This window comes from Mustelus asterias, chromosome 23 (genome assembly GCF_964213995.1).
Source record: "Mustelus asterias chromosome 23, sMusAst1.hap1.1, whole genome shotgun sequence".
NCBI lineage: Eukaryota > Metazoa > Chordata > Chondrichthyes > Carcharhiniformes > Triakidae > Mustelus > Mustelus asterias.
Window position 1 is genome coordinate 12,675,237 of NC_135823.1, and position 22,699 is coordinate 12,697,935.

The window sequence follows — 22,699 nt, forward strand, 5'->3', positions numbered from 1 at the left end:
ACTTTATCCATGAATTTCGGGGGGATATCCAAACCTCCTTCATGGTCCAGTTCCTGAACATCTAATTCCGAGAACACTGTGTAACTGATCTTGCTCCTGGCAGGAAGTGAAAGCGCCTGAGCCAACCCTTGCTTTCTTTTTAATAGGGTTGTAACCCGTGTCCATACATGGACTTTAGTTTTCCATTGATTATAAGGTACTGTGTCTCAAAACAGTGGTGGAAAATAATATCCTGCAACTAATACCTTTTCAGTCCTTTTTGTTTAAAAGGTCTTCAACTATAGTCTTCAGAAAGAACGCTTCAAAATTAAATACCAGCCTTGCAAACAAATCTTAGTCTCCAATCTTCACTATCAGGTGACCATCTTCTGCTACCAATTGTCAGTGGAGTTCCTAAGCTGAGACTAAAATGCTTTGGTGGAGACAGTTTATTGCTTGTCACAGAATTTAGCTCTCCACTTAAACATCTGAAAGTGTAGTTTTCTTTATGTACACGAGTTTAATTAACCAATCACTACATCCATCAACAGAACCTCTTAGATACTAACAGCAGGTGCACCCACAATACTGCTAAGGCGTGCTAGCGATTTTTACACTGACTCTGATGGAATTTTCAAGATTAAATGACTTGGAGGGGAGCTTGGTGGTATTCCTTTGAGTCTGCAGCCCTTGTTCTTCTAGGTGGTAGAGAATGAGGTTTTGGAAGAGTTGATACAGTGGAGTTTGTGGATGCTGCCACTGTGTGCTAGTGGAGGAGAGAGAGCGAGCCAAGCAGGCTGCTTTGACCTGGGTGGTATCAAGGTTTTGGAGCATTGTTGGAGCTAGATTCATCCAGACAAACTGGAAGTATTACATCACGCTCTACTTTTATTATTATCCATTCTTTCATGGGCAGTGGACAGCGCTGGCTGATCCAGCATTTCTTGCTAATTGCCTAATTGCAACCTAATTGCCCTTGAATGGTGTGACAATACTGTGCCTTTAAGAAATGTATTTGTGTCATATTTCTTGTGCAGGACCAGTGCCTCTTTGTCCGTAACCAGCAGTCCCTATTGTTACTGCAGCAGTATAATTGATCTTAATTGCTAAAGTGTTTGTTCTAATCTGGACTAATGCAGTTCTGTTATTTGTGTTTTCCCCTGGGATTTTTCAATAGGGCTTGATTAGGGTGATTGACCTAATCAAGGAAAATCATGTGACTGGGCAGGACTAGGCTTATAAAGAGAACTCAAGTCAGTTACTGCTTGGGATCTTTAGAGAGAAGAAGCTCTCTCTCTTGATTTTGAGATTGGGATCTGCCAGAAAATGGGTCTCTTGGAAGTTCTGCTGTTTGGGGATGGATCTTTCTCCAGAGGCTGCTGTATGGGAGTCAGCACATTTCCACTCCATCTGACGAAGGAGCAGTGCTCTGAAAGCTTATGGTATTTGCTACCAAATAAACCTGTTGGACTTTAACCTGGTGTTGTGAGACTTCTTACTGGGAGTCAGAAGACAGGTGTTTTTCTGTATCTGTCCAGAGGGGTTAAAAGACTGGAAACATAGTACCCATGTGAGCATGTCTGTCTTTGTGCTAACTGATTCTGAAGAAGGATTTATGTCTGTGGGGATATTGCTTACATTGGAACTATAGAGATAGCTCGCTATTGAATTATATCTTATGTTAAGTATCTGAATTGATAAATGTTATGCTAATTCTTTTTGTTATATTTTAAATGTGTTGTTAAATAAAGTTTGTTTTAATAAAAGCTTCCTAGTGGGGCAATTAAATCATATCTGCAGTGAAACACTTTATGCTCGTCCTAATACCAAAATCAAAAATAGTTGGAGTCTAGGCTAATTTCATAATATACCTTGGAGTTTCTGATCTGGTCCCTAACAACAGAGAGGCTTGCTCAGCAGTTTTAGAGAGTGGTTAAGAATCAACTCATTGCTGTGGGTCTGGAGTCACATGCAGGTCAGACCAGGTAAGGATGATAGATTTCCTTCCCTAAAGGAGATTAGCCAACCAGATGGGATTTTACAATGATCCGATCAGTTTTTACAACAATTGACAATTTCACGATCACCATTACTAAGATCAGCTTCAATTCCTGATTTATTAGTTGAATTGCTGTGGTGGATTTGAGGCCGCCTCGTATGCTTTGTAGATAGTGGATGGGCTTTGGGAGTCAGAGTGAGTTATTCATCTCTGAATTCCCAGCCTTTGTTCAGTTCTGGCAGCCACAGCATTGATATGACTAATGCAGTCCTTTTCTGTCAATGGTAATCCCAGGATGTTGGCAGTGGGGAATTCAGCGATGGTAAAGCCATTGAATCTCAAGAAGAGATATTTAAATTCTGTCTGGTTGGAGATGGTCATTGTGTGGCATGAACATGCCTTGGACAGATAAATAACGAGTATAGTTATTGTCCAGGTCTTGCTGAATGCAGGAATAGTGCTGAACATTGCGTAATTATCAGTGAACATCCCCACTCCTGACCTTATGATGGAGGGAAGGTCATTGATGAAACAGCTGAGAGGAACGTCAGGGGCAGCCTCAAGGGGCAGCACAATAACACAGTGGTTAGCACTGCTGCTTCACAGTGCCAGGTCACAATCTGTGTAGAGTTTACACATTCTCCACAAGTCTGCGTGGGTTTCCTCCGGGTGCTCCAGTTTCCTCCCACATTCTGAAAGATGTGCTGGTTAGGTGCATTGGCCGTGCTAAATTCTCCCTCAGTGCACCCAAACAGGCGCCGGACTGTGGCGACTAGGGGAATTTCACAGTAACTTCATGCAGTGTTAATGTAACCCTTACTTGTGACTAATAAATAAACTTTAATAAGTTATCTTTTTATGTGGTGACCCCATAATTCAGCTCATGACTTTGTAACCCATCCGTTCAGTTGCTTCTATGAGGATATATATGATGTGCATGAATATATATTTCATTTGGTGTAGAAACCCTACAATGCAGAAGGAGGCCATTCAGCCCATTGAGTCTGTACCGACAACAATCCATCCAGGCTCTATACCCGTTAGCTGACCTATTTGCCCCGCTAATCCTGCTAACCTACTAGAGGCAATTTAGCATGGCCAATGTTTCTAACCCGCACATCTTCGGAGTGTGGGAGGAAACCAGAGCACCCGGAGGAAACCCACGCAGACACGGGGAGAACATGCAAACTCCACACAGACGGTGACCCAAGGCTGGAATTGAACCCGGCTCCCTGGAGCTGTGAGGCAGCAATGCTAGCCACTGTGCCACCATACTACCCAGTATTCATGTAGGATTCATATATTGTAGGATATCATTAATCTGATTTTTCTGCAAAATTGTCCCCACCAAAATGACATGTTTCTTCTAAATGCAGCATGAAATGACGGGAGCTGAGCCTTTGGATGATTTGTATGATGCTCTGGGTGAAGTACTAAGATCAGAAGAGTTAAAGATGTGTCACAAAAATTATTTTCTGGTAAGTGTATCATTTACTCTTGTACACAAACATTTAGCACAAACCTAATGAAAGTAGGATTGTAACTTCAGATCACTATGAAGTTTATAACAATGCATGTACATTACAACACAGATGACTTGTATTCAGTGATTAAATGTGCTAGGGTTGTTTTGTTACCCGTCTTAATAAATAGGTTTTGTTGCTATGGGATACAATAACCATTTGGTTAGTTTCTATTGGGTCATGCTGGTGTGCCACAGCTTTCATTCTTTAATACAATTTGCAACTGTAGGAACAGCCATTCAGCCCCTCTGACGTGCTCCAACATACAGTTATAGTTGATCTGCACTCCATTACTCCATATCACTTAACATCAGATTTATAAAAATCTCTTGGTCATAAACCAAAGATTTGTCCAAAGATGTGCGGGTTAGGTTGATTGGCCATGCTAAAAACTGCCCTTACTGTCCTGAGATGCATAGGTTAGAGGGATTAGTGGGTAAATATGTAGGGATATGGGGGTAGGGTTTGGGTGGGATTGTGGTCGGTGCAGACTCGATGGGCCGAATGGCCTCTTTCTGTACTGTAGGGTTTCTATGATTCTATAAAACGTCCGAGTGAAATGCAAGCTTGCATATGAACAAACGAATTAGCCAGAGTAGGCAGCTTTTTGAGAGAAAGTTGGAAATTTATATTATCCTTTGTCTGAAAAAGTGTTTCCATATTTTACTTTTGAATGATATAACTCTAATTTTAAGATTATTCTCCTATTCTTAAACACATAGAATTCCCACAGTGCAGAAGGAGGCCATTCGACCCATTGAGTCCGCACCAACCACAGTCCCACCCAGCCATCTTCCCATAACCCTATATATTTACCCTGCTAATAATAAAGGTCAATTTAGCATGGCCAATCAACCTAACCTGCATATCTTTGGACTATGGGAGGAAACCAGAGCACCCGGAGGAAACCCACGCAGACACGGGGAGAATGTGTAAATTCTGCACAGTGACCCGAGGTCGGAATTGAACCTGGGTTGCTGGCGCTATGGGGCAGCAGTGCTAACCACTGTGCCACCCAACTTTGATTTCCCCCCCCACCCCCCGAGATTTTCCATATTTGCTCGATCAAATCTTTTAAAAGTTTGAACACATCAATCATATCACAGCTCAATTTCCTAAACTTGAGGGAACACCGGCCATGTTTATGCAATCTATTCTCCCAAGTTAATCCTCTGAGTCATAATAACATTCTGGTGAAACTGTGCTGAACCCCTCCAAGTTCAGAATATCCATCCTGACTCGTGGTTCCCTAAACTGGAAGAACTTCAGCTTTGGCTTACCTAAAATTCTATGCAGATGGAACAAATCTTCGAGTGCTTTATAAACCAGCCCCCCTGAGATAAAGGCTAACATTCCATTAGGCCCCTTAATTCCCATTTGTACCTTTCAATTTTATGTTTTGAGATGATACGAAAATTGGTGGGATGGTAAATAGTGAGGAGGATATCCTTAGATTACAGCAGGATATAGATGGGCTGGTTAGTGATAAATGGACTTCAATCCGGATAAGTGCACTTGGACAGAACAAACATAACAAGGGAATACATGATTATTGGCAAGATCTTGGGAAGCATTGAGGATCAGAGAGACCTTGATGTGCATGTACACCAGTCTCAAGATAGTTGGACAGATGAATAATGTGGTTAAGAAGGAACAGAGCTTCGCGGATGCCCAGTCTAGACCTGTTTGTAGTCTTTCTCGTTTAGCACACAACACAATGGAGAGTATCCTCAATGTGAAGACGAGGCTTCGTCTCCACAAGGATTGTGCAGTGTCATGGACAGATGCATTTGCAGCAGGCAGGTTGTTGAGGATGAGGTCAGTATCATTTTCCCTTGTGTTGGTTCCCTCACTAGCTGCCACAGTCCCAGTCTAGCAGCCAAGTCCTTTAGGACCCAACCAGTTCGGTCTGTCGTGGTGGTATTGAGCCATTCTTGGTGATGACATTTGGGGTGGCACAGTGGTTAGCACTGTTGCTTCACAGTGTTGGTGACCCGGGTTCAATTCCTGGATTGGGTGGAGTTTGCACATTTCTCCCTGTGTCTGCATAGGTTTCTTCCAGGTGCTCGGGTTTCCTCCCACAATCTAAAGATGTGTGGGTTATGTTGATTGGCCATGCTAAATTGACCCTAGTTTCAGGGGGATTAGCAGGGTAAATATGTGGTGTAATGAGAATAGGGTGGATTTGTTGTCGGTGCAGGCTCGATAGGCCGAATGGCCTCCTTCTGTACTACAGGGATTGTATGATTCTGTGCTCCGTGCTTCCTCCAAGTCATATTCAACATGGAGTACTGATTCATCAGCTGAGGGGGATTGTACATGGTAATCAGCAGCAGGTTTCCTTGCCCATGTTTGACCTGGTGCCATGAGACTTCATGGGGTCCAGAGTCGATGTTGAGGACTCCCAGGGCATCTTCCTCACAATTGTATATCACTGTGCCGCCGCCATCTCTGCTGGCTCTGTCCTGCTGGTGAAACAGGACATACCCAGGAATGGTGAGGGTGTTGTCTGGGACATTACTGTAAGGTATGATTCTGTAAGTATGTAACTATATCGGGCTGTTGCATGACTAGTCTGTAAGACAGCTCTCCCCATTCTGGCACAAGCCCCCAGATGTTAGTAAGGAGGACTTTGCAGGTTTGACAGGGCTGAGTTTGCCATTGTCATTTCTGGTGATTAGTTCAATACCAAGTGGTTCGTCCAATTTCTTTCCTTTCGCTTTTTTCATAGTTGAATACAACTGAGTGGCTTGCTCAGCCATTTCAGAGGACATTTGGGGGTCAACCACAACGTCGTCACAAGTAAGGACAGCAGGTTTCCTTCCCGAAAGGGCATTAATGAACCAGTTAGGTTTTTACAGCATTCGACAACTTAATTCCCGATGTTTTATTGAGTTTAAATTCCACCGTTTGAACCCAGAGGATTATTCTGGGTCTCTGGATTACTAGTCCCAGTGACAATACTACTGCGCCACAGCCTCCCCATTGATGTTAGTCAACATAAGCGGTGACAATAATCGGGGGGAGGAGGAGGAAAGGAGAGAGGTTTGAGTTAATAAAGCAGAACCAGCATGGACTTCATTGATGTAGCAGTGAATGTGGTGGGTGTTGTCTATATGGATTTCGAGAAAGTGTTTGACAAAGTACCACAAAAGCATGGTTATCAGAATTGAGACTAAACAGCAAAATGCTCTTTTTCTGAGCAATCATATTTTATAATTAGCATCTGTAGAGAGAAACATATATAGTGAAATGTGTTTGTAGCTGTTTATAATTGAGGATTGTTTAAACATTCTATTGTCTGTGTTATTTTATATTGTACAAAGATGAGTAATGGGAAAATATTTTGGTGCTTTTGACTTTGTAAAAATTGTTCTTCAGTTATCAGGAGAAAATATTAGACTTGGTGAAAATGTGGCAATAATCTCTGAAGGAACTACCGGCCTGGTCACGTGGGAAGCTGCACAGTTCTTTGCTGAATGGGCAATGGAAAACTCTGAGGTGTTTAATTGCAGGTCAGAATTGTTAGACTCAGTGCATAAAACAAACACAATAGGTATTAATTTTTCTCCTGTAAAATGAAAGTTAATATTTAGGATTGTCTTGAAGTATATTTACAGTTCTGGTCACCCTATTATAGAAAGAATATTATTAAACTAGAAAGAGTGCAGAAAAGATTTACTAGGATGCCACCGGGACTTGATGGTTTGAGTTATAAGGAGAGGCTGAATAGACTGGGACTTTTTTACTGGAGCGTAGGAGGCTGAGGGGTGATCTTATAGAGGTCTTTAAAATAATGAGGGCGTAGATCAGTTAGATAGTCAACATCTTTTCCCAAAGGTAGGGGAGTCTAAAACTAGAGGGCATAGGTTTAAGGTGAGAGGGGAGAGAGACAAAAGAGTCCACAGAAGCAATTTTTTCTCACACAGGGTGGTGAGTGACTGGAACAAGCTGCCAGAGATAGTAGTAGAGGCGGGTACAATTTTGTCTTTTAAAAAGCATTTAGACAGTTGTATAGGTAAGATGGGCATAGGGGGATATGGGCCAAACACGGGCAATTGGGATTAACTTAGTGGTTTAAAAAAAAGGGACAGCCGAAGGGCCTGTTTCCATGCTGTAAACCTCTGACTCTTTCCATTCTTCTGTTGACCAAGGCAATGAGTGATTGCACCTCTGCCAATGCCGCTCCTCAGTACGTTACCAGGAGGTATATGAGCATGGTGTGGGGTGACTTGCTTTGTGATTTTTCTTTAATTAAAAGTGCTGTTGTGATTGTGAACTCTGAGGAATTGCAGTAAATTCCTTACGTAATGCCACAGGGCTGGCACAGTGGTTAGCACTGCTGCCTCACAGCGAGAGGGACCAGGGTTCGATTCCTGGCTTGGGTCAGTGTCTGTGTGGAGTCTGCATGTTCTCCCAGTGTCCGCGTGGGTTTCTCCTGGGTGATCTGGTCTCCCACAGTCCGAAAGACGTGCTGGTTAGGTGCTTTGGCCATGTTAAATTCTCCCTCTATACCCAAACAGATGCCAGAGTATGGCGACTAGTTTTAAGTTTATTTATTAGTGTCACAAATAGGCTTACATTAACACTGCAATGAAGTCACTGAAAATCCCTTAGTCGAGTGGCATGTTGGCACAGTAGTATATATTACAAATATATGTTTTACTGTCAAGTCTTTTATTGAGTTTAAATTCCACCATTTGAACCCAGAGGATTATCCTGGGTCTCTGGATTACTCGTCCCAGTGACAATACTACTACGCCACAGCCTCCCCATTGATGTTACTTTAATGGGATATCACAACATTCACGATTACACACTGAAAGGGAAATGCTTATAGCTCTGTTATAACCAAAGAATATTTTGTTTGGCAAATTATCAACCATTCTACAAATAATAACGTTTTTGAAGGAAGTAATTGTTAGCTTTCTCTGTTTCAGAAGCATTTTGGAGTTGGGTAGTGGAATTGGCCTCGTTGGAATTACCATCTGCAAGACCTGCACCCCCAAACAATATATATTCAGTGACTGTCATCCAAATGTACTTCAGCAACTGAGGACAAATATTCTGAGTAATGGTCTCCTACTAGATTCAGATACCTGGAATGCAAAAGACTGTGAAGTTGAAGTCAAGAATAAATATGTATCTGAAGAAAACCAGGGACCAGAAATTACTGTTATAGGACTAGATTGGTCAGAAGTTACCCAAGAACAAGTAGAGCTTCAACCGGATATCATTATTGCAACAGGTATTAATTCATTTTTATAAAATTAGAGGTTTTCTTGATGGCACGCAGCAAGAGGACAGAGTACAAGACTGTGATCTAATTAATTCCAGATAAATAGCTACATGCAAACTAGAATCATTTATTATGATGATTTGAACAAATTTCTGTAGTGGAAAATAATTATACTATTGACCAATATTCATAAAAGGAGTTAATTTCCCACATGGCCAGTCACTACCATGAACCTGACCCACTGTCCTTACTTTCTCCACATGCACTCCCTCTCAGACAGGCACTGGGGTTTAGAATCATACAGCCAAGAAGGAGCCCGTTTTTGTCCGTTATGTCTGAGCTGACTTTTTTATTCATTCGTGGGACATGGGCGTCGCTGGCTGGCCAGCATTTATTGCCCATCCCTAGTTGCCTTTGAGAAGGCAGTGGCGAGCTGCCTTCTTGAATTGCTGCAGTCCATGTGCTGTGGGTTGACCCACAATGCTGTTAGGGAGGGAATTCCAGGGTTTTGACCCAGCGACTGTGAAGGAATGGCGATATATTTCCAAGTCAGGACAATGAGTGGCTTGGAGGGGAACTTGTAGATGGTGGTGTTCCCATGTATCTGCTGCCCTTGTCCTTCTAAATGGAAATGGTCGTGGGTTTGGAAAGTGCTGTCTAAGGATATTTGGTGAATTGCTGCAGTGTATTTTGTAAATAGTGCACGCTGCTGCTACTGAGTGTTGGTAGTGGAAGAAGTGGATGTTTGTAGACGTGCAGCCAATCAAGTGGGCTGCTTTGACCTGGATGGTGTCAAGCTTTTTAAGTGTTGTTGGAGCTGCACCCATCCAGGCAAGTGGCAAGTAATCCATCACATTCCTGACTTGTGCCTTGTAAATGGCGGATAGGCTTTGGGGAGTCAGGAGAGGAGTTACTCGCAGCAGTATCCTAGCTTCTGACCTTCTCTTGTAGCCACTGTGTTTGTTTGAGGCGAGTCCAATTGAGTTTCTGGTCAATGGTAACCCCAAGGATGTTGACAGTGGGGGATTCAGTGATGGTTACACCATTAAATGTCATGGGGCTGTGATTGTTGGTGATGGTCATTGCCTGGCATTTGTGTGGCACGAATGTTACTTGCTACTTGTCAGCCCAAGCCTGGATATTGTCCAGATCTTGTTGCATTTGAACATGGGACTGTCTCAGTATCTGAGGAGTCGCGAATGGTGCTGAACATTGTGCAATCATCGGCGAACATCCCCACTTCTGACCTTATGATGGAGGGAAGGTCATTGATGAAGCAGCTGAAGATTGTTGTGCCTGGGACACTACCCTGAGGGACTCCTGCAGAGATGTCCTGGAGCTGGGATGACTGACCCTCCACAACCATCTTCCTATGTACCAGGCATGACTCCAACCAGCAGAGAGTTTGCCCCGATACCCATTGATTCCAGTTTCACTAAGGCTCCTCGATGCCACACTCGGTCAAATGCGGCCTTGATGTCGAGGGCTGTCACTCCCTCCTCACCTCTGGAATTCAGCTCTTTTGTCCATGTTTGAACCAAGGCTGTAATGAGGTCAAGAGCTGAGTGACCCTGGCGAAACCCAAACTGGGCGTCACTGAGCAGGTTATTGCTGAGCAGGTGCTGCTTGATAGCGCTGTCGATGACCCCTTCCATCACTTTACTGATGAACGAGAGTAGACTGACTGGGCGATAATTGGCTGGGTTGGATTTGTCCTGCTTTTTGTGTACAGAATGTACCTGGGCAATTTTCTACATTGTTGGGTAGATGCCAGTGTTGTAACTGTACTGGAAGAGCTTGGCTGGGGGAGCGGCAAGTTCTAGAGTACAAGTCTTCAATACTATTGCCGGAATGTTGTCAGGGCCCATTGCCTTTGCCGTATCCGGTGCCTCCAACCATTTCTTGAGATCACATGGAGTGAATTGAATTGGCTGGAGACTGGCATCTGAAATGCTGGGGACCACCGGAGGAGGGCGAGATGGATCATCCACTCGGCACTTCTGGCTGAAGGTTGCTGCGAATGCTTCAGTCTTATCTTTTGCACTGATGTGCTGGGCTCCTCCATCATTGAGGATGGGGATATTTGTGGAGCCTCCTCCTCCAGTGAGTTTGTTTAATTGTCCACCACCATTCACAACTGGATGTGGAAGAACTACAGAGCTTGGATCTAATCTGTTGGTTGTGGAATCGCTTGGCTGTATCACTTGTGGTTTATGCCACTTGGTATGCCTGGTGCTGCTCCTGGCATGCCCTTCTGCACTCTCCATTGAACCAGGGTTGATCCCCTGGCTTGATGGTAATAGTTGAGTGGGGGATATGCTGGACCATGAGGTTGCAGATTGTGCTTGGAGTACAGTTCCACTGCTGCTGTTGGCCTACAGCGCCTCATGGATGCCCAGTCTTGAGTTGCTAGATTGGTTTGAAATCTGTCCCATTTAACACGGTGATAGTGCCTCACAAGACGATGGAGGTTATTCTCAGTGTGAAGGCAGGACTTCGTCTCCACAAGGACTGTGCGGTGGTCACAACTACCGATACTGTCATGGACAAATGCATCTGCAGCCGGCAGGTTAGTAAAGATGAGGTCAATTATATTTTTTCCTCTTGCTGGTTCTTTCACCACCCTGCTGCAGACCCAGTCTAGCAGTTATATCCTTTAGGACCCGGCCAGCTCGATCAGTGGTGCTGCTACTGAGCCACTCTTGGTGGTGGACATTGAAATCCCCCATCCAGAGTACATTTTGCACCCTTGCCATCCTCAATGCTTCCTCCAAGTTGTTCAACATGGAGTATTGATTCATCAGCCAAAGGGGACGGTACGTGGTAACCAGTAAGAGGTTTCCTTTACCCATGTTTAACCTGAAGCTATGAGGACTTATCCAATTAGTTGCTCATAGCCCTCCTCTTTTCCCGTAGCCCTGCAAATGTTCCTTTAAAAGATTCCTTTGAAAGAAATTCTGCATCTGATTCTCTTTCCTTTCAGGAAGAGCATAGAAAAAGTGTTTCCTCATTGCTTCCTCTAGTTCCTTCGTGTGCACTGGTTACCTGGAAACATATTCTTTAATCTATCAAACCACTCCTGCCATTTAAGACAAAAATGTGGAGGATGTTTTTCTCTGAAGGTAGTGCATTTGTGGAAGAGCTGTAGAAGTTGGTTTCTTAAGTATGTTCAAGGCTGAGATAGACAGATTTTTAATCAGTAAAGGATTCGTGGGTTATGGGGATAAGGCGGGAAAGTGGAGTTGAGGATGATCACATCAGATCAGTCACAATCTCATTGAATGGTGGAGCAGACGAGATGGACCGAATGGCGTACATCTGCTGCTACTTATGGTCTTAACTGGCAAATAAGGTTGAACACACCTCAAAGCTCATTCAATGGTAGACACAACCAGGACACATCCCAAGAATTTTCTCAGCAACATACCAGAAGATTGCTGAGTCTCTCCTTTGAGCTTCCTTTGAAAATCCTTTAAACTCCGATTAACCCTTTGACCTGTATCAGCCCCTCACACAGGATGACCACTCCTGTCTTTCAAAGGTATAGCCTTTGATTTATTTCAACAGCAGCTCCATCTCAGACACAATCTCAATAGGCTCCTTCTGTCTGAGTTGTCAGGATTCCATTTCAGACTGCTCCAACGACCTTTCACCTCCCCATTGCTCAAACCTTTTCGCCCGAGACTGCAATCCACTGGATTTACAGGGCTGTACCCCGGCAACTAATCACTGGCACGATCCCAGTCTTGTCACCTTCACTGAGCTTACACCTCTTCAGCTTCATTGAGCTAACACTGTTACCAAGCTGAGTCCCAGCACCTCCTGAGTTTTCTCAGCTTCAGCTCCCGGCTGCATGGAGTTCTCAGCTGCTCTAGGGCTTCTCTGAGCCTGAGTGCACAGAGCGAGCGACATGGAACTGACCCTATTCTCCTGCTTCCGACTAATTGCCTCTACTCGCTCTGCATACACAGTCCTATCGTCATGTTTTCGTGTCAAAAGCTCAGGTACCCGGTCAACTTTTTTGCGCCATCTCCCCAGGTCCTGTCAAAGCAAACACAGCGTACGTGGTTCTTTTTCCTACTGCTGTCTCCATGCTTGTGCCGTAACCTTCAATATGCTGGCATTATTATTTTAGAATTCTAAAATAAAAGGCTGTCCATTGCTGAATCATATTTCTGTCAGTCTGACACTATTTAGCCAGATAACTCCACAATGCACTGAAATTAACCTTTTGCAGTTGTGCCTTTATTGTCGAATGCCCCCTTCTCAACCTATTATCTGACTAATTTTCAGAGAAACTCTTCACTGTGACATTCATTGACCCTCTTCTTTCCCCAGGTTTATATTCTTCATCATTTTGACAGCAAACACATCAATTAAATAAATTCTCATGAACATAATTCAGAAATTCCTCCCCTTCTCGATCATTATCACAATCACTCTCCAAGTCGACATTAGGCTATTTGACAATTCCCAAAATCAGTTGCAGCCCTTGCACCTTCCACTCCTCCAGCTCTTTCCCCCTGTGGGCAGCATGGTGGCACAGCGGTTAGTGTTGCTGCCTCACAGTGGCAGGACCCGGGTTCAATTCTGACCTCGGGTCACTGTCTGTGCGGAATTTGCAAATTCTCCCTGTGTCTGCGTGGGTTTCCTCCAGGTGCTCCAGCTTCCTCCCACAGTCCAAAGATGTGCGAGTTAGGTGGATTGGCCCTTAGTATCCCAAGATACGTAGGTTATGGGGATTAGTGGCGTAAATATGTGGGGTTACGTGGATAGGGCAGGGGAGTGGACCTGGGTAACATGCTCTGGCAGAGAGTTGGTGCAGACTCGATGGGCCAAGTGGCCTCCTGCACTGTAGGGATTCTATTTGGTAGTCTATCAAATATTCCAAATAGTATAAAGCGCCTTTATTATTTCTTAACTCCTGCCAAGTAGACTTTGTCTGTTTCCCTTTATTCTAACTAGAAACTTAAAATAGACTTCTCAGATACGAGTTGTTTACTTGTATAATTGCTGTTAACTGCACTAACCAAGTTTACTTGAGCTTAACATGAACTAAATATTAAATATGAAGATGCTTAATGAAGCAAGATACTCATCTTAAAATTCTCATCTCTGCAGTTCGACTGTGAGCTGGGTGTGAGAAACTGCATTCGTACTGTCGTCAAATTCTCAGCTTCTGCTCTGATTGCAGTTCATCAAATTCACCAAGGCTCCGAGCTCAGGGTCTCATTGTTGGATAGAACTGGTGTTTACAGGACTCCCTGTCTACCTGATTTTCCATTATTCTTTAGACTCAGTCTCTCCTTCCTGTGCTTTCCTCTGAACTGGACAGTTACAGGAGAGAACGATCCAGATATTCCTCCCCTTCTCTTGTGTATCAATGTCTTTAACTTGCACTGCAGAACAACTTTCTGCTGGATTGTTTCCAGGTAGAGACTTTACATAGATGCAGCAATCTCCATGCGTGTGTGTGTGTGTGTGTAAATTAAAGGCTTGTTTGTCAGAAATGAGTAGAATGCAATTTAATTTGTTGTTTTTCTTTATTTGCTCCTTATAAACAGATGTAATTTATGATCCTGAGGTAGTCCTTTGCCTGGTTTCTGTACTGGAGAAATTTCTTATTTCTAATGAAAGAAAAGAACAAGGTTCAGTTGTTTATCTGGCATCTACAGTACGTAACCCAGAAACATATCACCAGTTCAAGATGGAGCTTGGTAAGTGCCTGTTAACCATTAGAGACTACGGATTGATATTCCATTCAGAGGGATGCCTCCACTCTTCAGGAATCCAGCCCAGCTTCCTGGATCATGGGTGAGGGAGCTTCATTAAGAATGAATGAAAGCTCCTCATCAGATTCACATTGCTGAGGGTGCCAATTCCTTGGTACTTGGAAAAATGTAACATAATCAGGCAAAGTTAACATGGTTTTGTGAAAGGGAAATCGTGTTTAACTAATTTATTGGAGTTCTTTTGAAAGAGTTATGTGTGCTGTGGATAATGCTGTACTCAGATCTCCAGAGGTCATTTGATAAGGTGCCACATCAAAGGTTATAAGGTTGGAAAGTAAAAGCTCATAGTGTGGGGTTAACATATTGGTAGGGATTGAAGGTTGGCTAGTTAACAGGTAATAAAGGATAGCCGTTGGCAGGATGTAATGAGTGGTGTGCCCACTGTTTCCAAGGGAATAATTGATCACAGAAGTAGGGAGGTTGTGTGTGGGAAGAATTCCTGTACCCCTCCGGGGGACCCTTTTACATGGTGAAGTCTCCTGAATTACATGTTCCACTTTTTTAGCATATCTTTTTGCTTTGGGGAATAATGGGGAAGTGGTGAAAGGATTCCCAAACTGAGCCTTGGATGAACACTCCTTACATGGCCGACAAATCCTGTTGTTGGGCCCGAACCTGGATTCTGGACCAGCAGTCGGAACACTTCCACTGGGCCAAAAGACCTCCATGTCCCTAAGTATGGCTGCTCAATTCCTCATTTCAGTTCCTAAACACTAGAATTACATAGAAACAAACATTTGGTTGCAAATCCATTCTGTGTTCTTTATTGAGTAAAATAGACAAACGTACTGCTTAGGTGCAGTCACTATCAGTTGTCTAGTCCGCTTCCGTCTGTGAAGTAGCTTCTGTGGAGCCAGTGACCAGCCAAACTCCTCTTCCTGCATCTGTCTGCACACCAGCAGTCTTTCTTCCTTCTCACATTCTCTTGTCTTTCTCCTTCCTGGCTTAAAACCGACAGATTTTTATGCTGCAGGGTGCCTTTCTTCATGTCAGCAGGATTTCTAGTGACCATAGTGATCTAATCAGTTGCTGGGTGACTTTGTCCATTGTGGCCACAATTCATTGATCTCATTGGTTCAGCTTCTGCCTTGGTCTTTGTTAATTATTTATTATAATAGGGCTCAGTAATAGGTGAAACAGTAGAAATACCAATATTTAGTAATGCTAAGCGGGTTAGCAATGCCTTTTGTTCTGGAGTCAAAGTTCCTTCTGAGGTTTGCTAAATTGTTCCCAGTTCAATGACCATTTACATATGTTTCAGTTGTACAGGGTGCTCCAGTTTCCTCCTGCACTCCAAAGATGTGCAAGTTAGGTTGATTGGCCATGCTAAATTGCCCCTTAGTGTCAGGGGGACTAGCAGGATAAATATGTTGGGTGACAGGGATGGGGCCGAAGTAGGATTGTTGGTGCAGCTCGATGGGCTGAATGGCCTCCTTCTGCAATGTAGGGATTCTGACTTGACCAAACCTTAAATCCTGATATTGACAGGATGGATGTGATGAGGATGTTTCCTCTTGTTGGAGAATCTAGAACTAGGAATCACTGTTTAAAAATAAGGGATCATCCGTTTAAAATGGAGATGAGGAGAATTTGTGATTTCCCTCAATTTGTATGAAGATGGTCAGAAGAAAGACATGTGATTGTTGATGATTTAAACATCTGTGTAGTTGCATACTTGAGAATTGGACAAGTGATTTTTTTGATCAGAAATGGAAATAAAACATCCACTTAAGTGCTCTGACCACCACTGGGATTTTTCTCAAGTCGTGTGGGTCTGCTGCAGAGAAATATGATAGATTGATTTCATGGATTAATAACACTCCCATTATCATTGTGTCATGCAACTACTGTCATGTCAGACATGTCCACACTGTTCCTATAGCCCCACAGGCTTATTTCCTTGAAGTGCCCCATCCAATTTCCTTTTCCTTCCACTGCCCTTGCAGGCAGTAAGAAGTCTCTCAACAGGTTAAAGTCCAACAGGTTTATTTGGAATCATGAACTTTCAGAGCGCTGCTCCTTCCTCAGGTGAGTCAGTCTCCTGCTGAAGGAGCGGCACGGTGACACAGTGGTTAGCACTGCTGCCTCACAGCTCCAGGGACCCGGGTTCGATTCCCGGCTTGGGTCACTGTCTGTGTAGAATTTGCACATTCTCCCTGTGTCTGTGTAGGTTTCCTCCCACACTCCAAAGATGTGCTGGTTAGATGGATTGGCTATGCTAAACTGTCCATTAGTGTCAGAGGGACTAGCTAGGGTTATGGGGATAGGTCGTGGGTGGGAATGTGATCGGTGCAGACTCGATGGGCCAAATGGCGGCCTCCTACATTGTAGGATTCTATGAAATCTGTTGGAATTTAACTTGGAAGTCTCAACACCAACTGTGCCCTCCCCAGTCCAATGCCGGCATCTCCACATCCTTGCAGGCAGTATTTCAGGTAATTAGTTTGCTCTGTAGAAAGTTCTTCCCCGTTCACCCCCATATTCCCTATTTTTAGTCTCGTCGGTTGAGGAGGTAGACTGTTGATACTGCCATTCATTGAGATTCCCAGCTATCCTTGCCATGCTGTGAGCAAGTTATTCACAAAATGTTTTCCAGTGCTGGATTAGTGGAACTGTGCAATGCTGTGGGATGCTTCACTCCAGCTATATCTGGCCCGTGTAAATGGAGAACAGAGGAAGAAACTGAGGATTTTCACTGCTCAAACCATACTGATTTTATAAATGGGTTGTGCTATTTTCAGTGTGTGGCTGATGCCTAGTGACAGTATATTGGATATACAATGGAAATTGAGTTTAACATTTTCTAAGAGGGGTGTCAAAGAAAAATAAAGCTTTTTTTGCCTTGGGAGGAGAGCATATTAATGAATTTGTTTTTCTTTTCTAAACAGATAAAGTTGGAATTGGACACCAGGTGATTCCAGGCCCTACCAGAAAGATATTTCCTTACAACAGGTGCACAGAAATAGAGCTTCTTAAAATAGTGTTTGCCCATCATCTTTGATATTTGTCAAGAAAAGTGAGAATTAAATGAGTCATGTTTGTAAACCATGTCTCAATTGTTTCCTTTTTCAAGTTTCACAACAGTGTGGAAAAATAACACGCAGCGTGACAGATATTCTGTTCTTGGGGCACATAGTTGGCCACAACCTGGAACAACTTCTGCTCTCAAATTCCTGGTTTCCAGCTGCAGAGCTTATAGGGGTATTGTGTGGGGAATTCCTGCCATTAACCTTTTTCAATAGTGCATATGGGCATCAACTCCCAATCTGAAAATCAAAAGTTTAGTGCTTATTTATAAATGATATAGGTCTTTGACATCAGCCCGCAGTTTAGCAGTGACCTAAACCACTAAAGTTTATTTGTCATAAGTAAGGCTCACATTAACATGCAACGAAATTACTGAGAAATTCCCCTAGTTGCCACAATCCATCACCTGTTCGGGTCAATGCACCTAACCAGCACGTGTCTCAGACTGTGTAGAAGGAAACCCACGCAGACATGGGGAGAACATGTAGACTCCGCAGACAGTGACCCAAGCTGGAAATCAAACCTGGGTCCCACGTGCTGAGGCAGCAGTGTTAACCACTGTGCCACAGTGCTGTCCAAATTACAAAATATTTTATTAAAATATCAGTTTTGCTGATCTTTGTGTTCAAAATAAATGTTTCCAGTTGATAGTTTACTGTTGTGGTGTAAATTCCTCCACCGAGCAGTGACAGATATAAAGGGGCTCAGTGTGAGGAGGGGGGGTTGCTGGGGGTTTAGAACGAACGAACCAAACATCACAAGGAAGATGCAGGTGATTGGCTGGTGATTCTCCAGGCCATAGAAATATAGGAGCAGGAGTAGGCTATTCAGCCCTTCGAGCCTCTCCTCTCATCATTCTAAACTCTAGTGAATACCAGCCTAGTCAAAACAATCTTTCCTCTGATACGGTGGTTAACAGATTACAGACAAAGATACAAACTCTCATCATACAACAATCCCCTTTATTGCACCTTAGAGTTACGATAAACATATCAAAACTCCACTACAAAAGTTATCAAAGTTTCTAACCTACTTCATGATACCTTTTGAATACTTTGTGTATAAAAGGCTTCACAAAAAATATGCAAACTCATGATTTGGACATACTACCTGTGGCATGGTGAGATCAGACTCCCTGCTGGGGTTTATTCTGATGTCTGATTCTTGGACTTGGGATCTTGTTGCTTCTTCTGCAGCAGTTGGTCCTGGATTACTGTTAGTGTTTCTTCTAATAGAGAGCCTGCTGATATAGATGTGCCTTCAGTCATGTACTCACAGGACAGGCACTAATAAATCACTATCTTTGGTCACGAATGCTCAGTAATGTGTGTGTGTCAGGAGCATGACACACAGGTGTTCAATAACTCTGTTCAAGACAAAGCAACAGCCACTCTGTTCAGCTCCACTGCCTGTTCTTTGCTGATAATATTAGCTCTTTTTAATAATCAGGCTTTGCTGGTGTCTTTCTGGATAGCAATTGGTGCAGGACAGTCCCACCAATGCCGCCATCATCCTAGTGAACCTCTGCCACACTCCCTCTATGACAAGTATATCCTTTTCAGTGGGAAGACCAAAACTGCACACAATACTCCAGGTGTTTGCCCACTCAATTAACTTGTCTAAATCACCTTGAAGCCTCCTCACAACTATTCTGTTTTGTATCAGAAAACTTGGAGATGTCACATTTAGTTCCCTCATCCAGGGTCATTTATGTAGAGTGAACAGTTGGGGCTTTGCGATACCCACTAGTTACTGCCTGTCACTCAGAAAAATACTTTTTTCTGCCATCCAATTCTCGGTCCATACCATACTTTAATTATAGCCACCAACCTCTTGAGGGACCTTATCAAAAGCCTTCTGGAAGTTCAAATACATCACACCCTCTGGTTCTCCTCATCCTACTAGTTAACAAATCAAATGGAGTTTGTGTGTGTAAGCATAAGTTGCCTTTCATAAACCTATGCTAGCTTTGTCCAATCCCATTAATGCTTTTCAAATGTTCCATTATCACATTTTATAATAGATGCAAGCATCTCCCCCACTGCTGATGTCAGGCTATGATCTGTAATCCTCCCTTTTTAAAGAGTAGATTACATTTGCCACTCTTGTAGGAACTGCTCCATAGAGTCTATAGAATTTTGGAAGATGACAACCAATGCATCCAATATTTCCAGGGCCACTTTTATTAGGCCCTGGGGAACAGAGGAGCCATGGGGAGCATATGTGCTTAGATTGTTGAAAAGTGGTAGGAGATAAGAGAGCTTGAGCTTCATAAATAGAGACTTTCAGAACAAAAGGAGGAGTGCATCCAGTTCTGTTCATCATGCTTCAAAGAACAAGGATCCTTGATGGTGTAGAAGAGATTTACCAGAATGATTTCATGGATGGGGAATTTTTAGAAGATAATAAGTTGGGATATAAGAACTTCTGATTAGCTGATAGCACAAGGACTAGGAGACACAGGTCAGATTTGGGGAAAGAGATGCAAAGGAAATGTGAGGAAGAATCTTTTTATGTAGCAAGTGGTAATGGCCTGGAACTCGCTACCCATAAGGATGGTGGAAGCAGAAACAATAAATGATTTTAACAGGAAATTGGATGGGCATTTGAAGGAAATAAATGTGCTGGGGTACAGGAGTTGAGCTGACATAGAATCAATGAGCCTCCTTGCAAGTGACTATGACATTTGAACATTTGTTCAAACTTATCAGGAGTTTGACTAAACTGTCCAATCAATTAAAACAGAGACATTTCCCCAAAATGCACATTTCAATCTTTACACAGCTTCAAAGACAAAGAATTAATTTTAAATTTCTGATCACATACACCAACTTTTAATATCCAGAAATTAGCTGGTGTTTAACACAATACAGGAGTTGGGATGTCTTGTAGAAGTTGTACAAGACATTGGTACGGCCACATTGGAATACTGTGTGCAGTTCTGCTCATCCTATTATAGAAAGGATATTATTAAACTAGAAAGAGTGCAGAAAAGATTTACTAGGATGCTACCGGGACTTGATGGTTTGGATAGACTGGGACATTTTTCCCTGGAGCGTAGGAGGCTGAGGGGTGATCTTATAGAGGTCTATAAAATAATGAGGGACATAGACCAGCTAGATAGTCAATATCTTTTCCCAAAGGTAGGGGAGTCTAAAACTAGAGGGCATAGGTTTAAGGGAGAGGTGAGAAATACAAAAGGGTCCAGGGGGGCAGTTTTTTCAGAGGGTGATGACAAGTCTGGAACAAGCTGCCAGAGCTAGTAGTAGAGGCGGGTACAATTTTGTCTTTTAAAAAGCACTTAGACAGTTACATTGGTAAGATGGGTATAGAGGGATATGGGCCAAATGCGGGCAACTGGGACTAGCTTAGTGGTTTAAAAAAAGGGCGGCATGGACAAGTTGGGCCGAACAGGCCATTTCCATGCTGTAAACTTCCGACTCTATTGATCCAGAGAGAATGTCCAGCATTCATACTGTGATAGCACAAACTCTGGATTTATTCTGAACACTGGATTCTGGTCCACAGCATTTTATGATCCCGTCATATTCACAATAACAAACAGATTTGGTTGGGAATGATAACTCATTCCAAAACAACAGCCCCAAATTTCAGTTACTCGCTGCCAGAAGTGGAAGTACTGTTCCATCCCAATTCTCATCCCATTGAACCATCTTAGATTCCTTTAGATTCCTTTTAAATATGCCGAGAGTGCTTTTTTCATTCTTGAAGTCTGTAAACAGAAGCTGAAGAGAACACAATGTATTAGCTAAATATAGACTATATAAATATATAACTAAAATATCAAAACTATGTGTTTACAAAACAGTGCAGATCCCAATAAAATACTTTGAATTCTTGATGTCCAGTAGGGGTCCAATCACAAAGTCTAACCACTGCAGTTGTAAATGCTCCCGTTTGTTGTTGCTGAAATTCTTCTACGTACACTTGGCACATCAACTATCCATAAAACTGTCTTCCAAGAACATACCAGATGTCCAACTTTAAATGGAAAAATAATATAAAGTTTGTGCTGTGTGTGGTGTTACTATGTTGCAGAAAATATCAACGTTTGTAATTCATGGATTTGTGCTCTGGGCGGAGGCCTCACAGTTGGAGGCTATTCGGCCCATCAGGCCTGTGTCAGAGCTTGGAAAATGTTATCTAATTAGTCCTATTTCCCTATTATTTCTCCATACTGTTAATTTTTCCATTTCAGGTATAAATATTTTTGAAAATTACTGCTTCCATAAGATACTGAAGTTAAGATCAAGCACCTTGTTCTGAAGACATTATTTCCAATTTTCCTGTAATTTAAAGGTGTCCTCTGACCTTCATGCCAAACTTGTTCTCCCCATTAACTTGAGCCTTCTCTGCAGAAAAATCTCAGCTTTTCCAGTCTCACTACAAAACAGAAGGCAGTTTTCCTGGTACCATTCCAATAAATATCCTCCATTTCTTTCCCAGATGTGATGCGCCCAGAATTAGACACAATACTCTAGCTGGTGACTAACAAGTGATTTACTTTCCAGTTTATAAACCCAAAGATGCTTTAAAAACACATCAAATTGTCTATGTAAACTCCATATCTCAGTTACTGCATCTGCTTTAACATTATTCCATTTAGTTTATCTTGGTTCTCAATTTCACTTCATACTTCACTGCATTCAATTTTGTCCACGACTGACCTTGCTGCAATTCCAAGCTACCTGTCAGCTGAAAACTTTGCCCAAGTCCAGAGTCAAACATCAAAAAGATACCAATTGCAGTGGGAGCAGATTTTCTTCTTGTTTAATGAGCAACCTTTTACCATTATCCAATTTCTGAACTAATTTTGTTTCCATTCTGCCACACACTCTATTTAATCCCAATGGCCTTCAATTTGTCTCATTATTTCGGATTTTATGAAACGCCTTTTGAAAGTTCATATACACATCACCATTACTGAAACTAGCTTTACATTACAGATTCATCAGCTGGCATGATTAATCTGAATCCATGTTTACTGGACATTATCCTGGGCCTCTGGATTACGAGTTCAGTGACTTTATTTATTTAGTCACAAGTAAGGTTTACACTAACATTGCAATAAAGTTACTGTGAAATTCCCGCTAGTCGCCACACTCCGGTGCCTGTTCGG

The 22,699-nt window shown here is 42.8% G+C and overlaps 2 protein-coding genes across 10 annotated transcripts in view; one reads left to right on the top strand and one right to left on the bottom strand.

The window, feature by feature from the left end:
* eef2kmt (eukaryotic elongation factor 2 lysine methyltransferase) overlaps positions 1 to 17,577 on the top strand; it is a 35,913-nt gene extending 18,336 nt beyond the window's left edge. For 2 of the 8 annotated variants that reach the window (XM_078239967.1, XM_078239971.1), the window contains 5 exons: positions 3,355 to 3,456; positions 6,883 to 7,016; positions 8,442 to 8,749; positions 14,305 to 14,457; positions 17,421 to 17,577. In XM_078239967.1, the coding sequence (XP_078096093.1) occupies positions 3,355 to 3,456; positions 6,883 to 7,016; positions 8,442 to 8,749; positions 14,305 to 14,457; positions 17,421 to 17,533 (810 nt within the window). In that variant the 3' untranslated portion in view covers positions 17,534 to 17,577. Of the gene's footprint in view, positions 1 to 3,354; positions 3,457 to 6,232; positions 6,304 to 6,882; positions 7,017 to 8,441; positions 8,750 to 14,304; positions 14,458 to 17,420 lie in introns of all 8 variants that reach the window. The other 6 variants (XM_078239972.1, XM_078239968.1, XM_078239969.1 and 3 more) reach the window with 4 other exon arrangements.
* A 128-nt stretch (positions 17,578 to 17,705) lies between these two features.
* Positions 17,706 to 22,699, bottom strand: part of alg1 (ALG1 chitobiosyldiphosphodolichol beta-mannosyltransferase) — a 28,319-nt gene continuing 23,325 nt past the window's right edge. For both annotated transcript variants that reach the window (XM_078239966.1, XM_078239964.1), the window contains one exon: positions 17,706 to 21,305. In XM_078239966.1, coding sequence (XP_078096092.1) covers positions 21,171 to 21,305 — 135 coding nt within the window. In that variant the 3' untranslated portion in view covers positions 17,706 to 21,170. The remainder of the gene's footprint in view (positions 21,306 to 22,699) is intronic.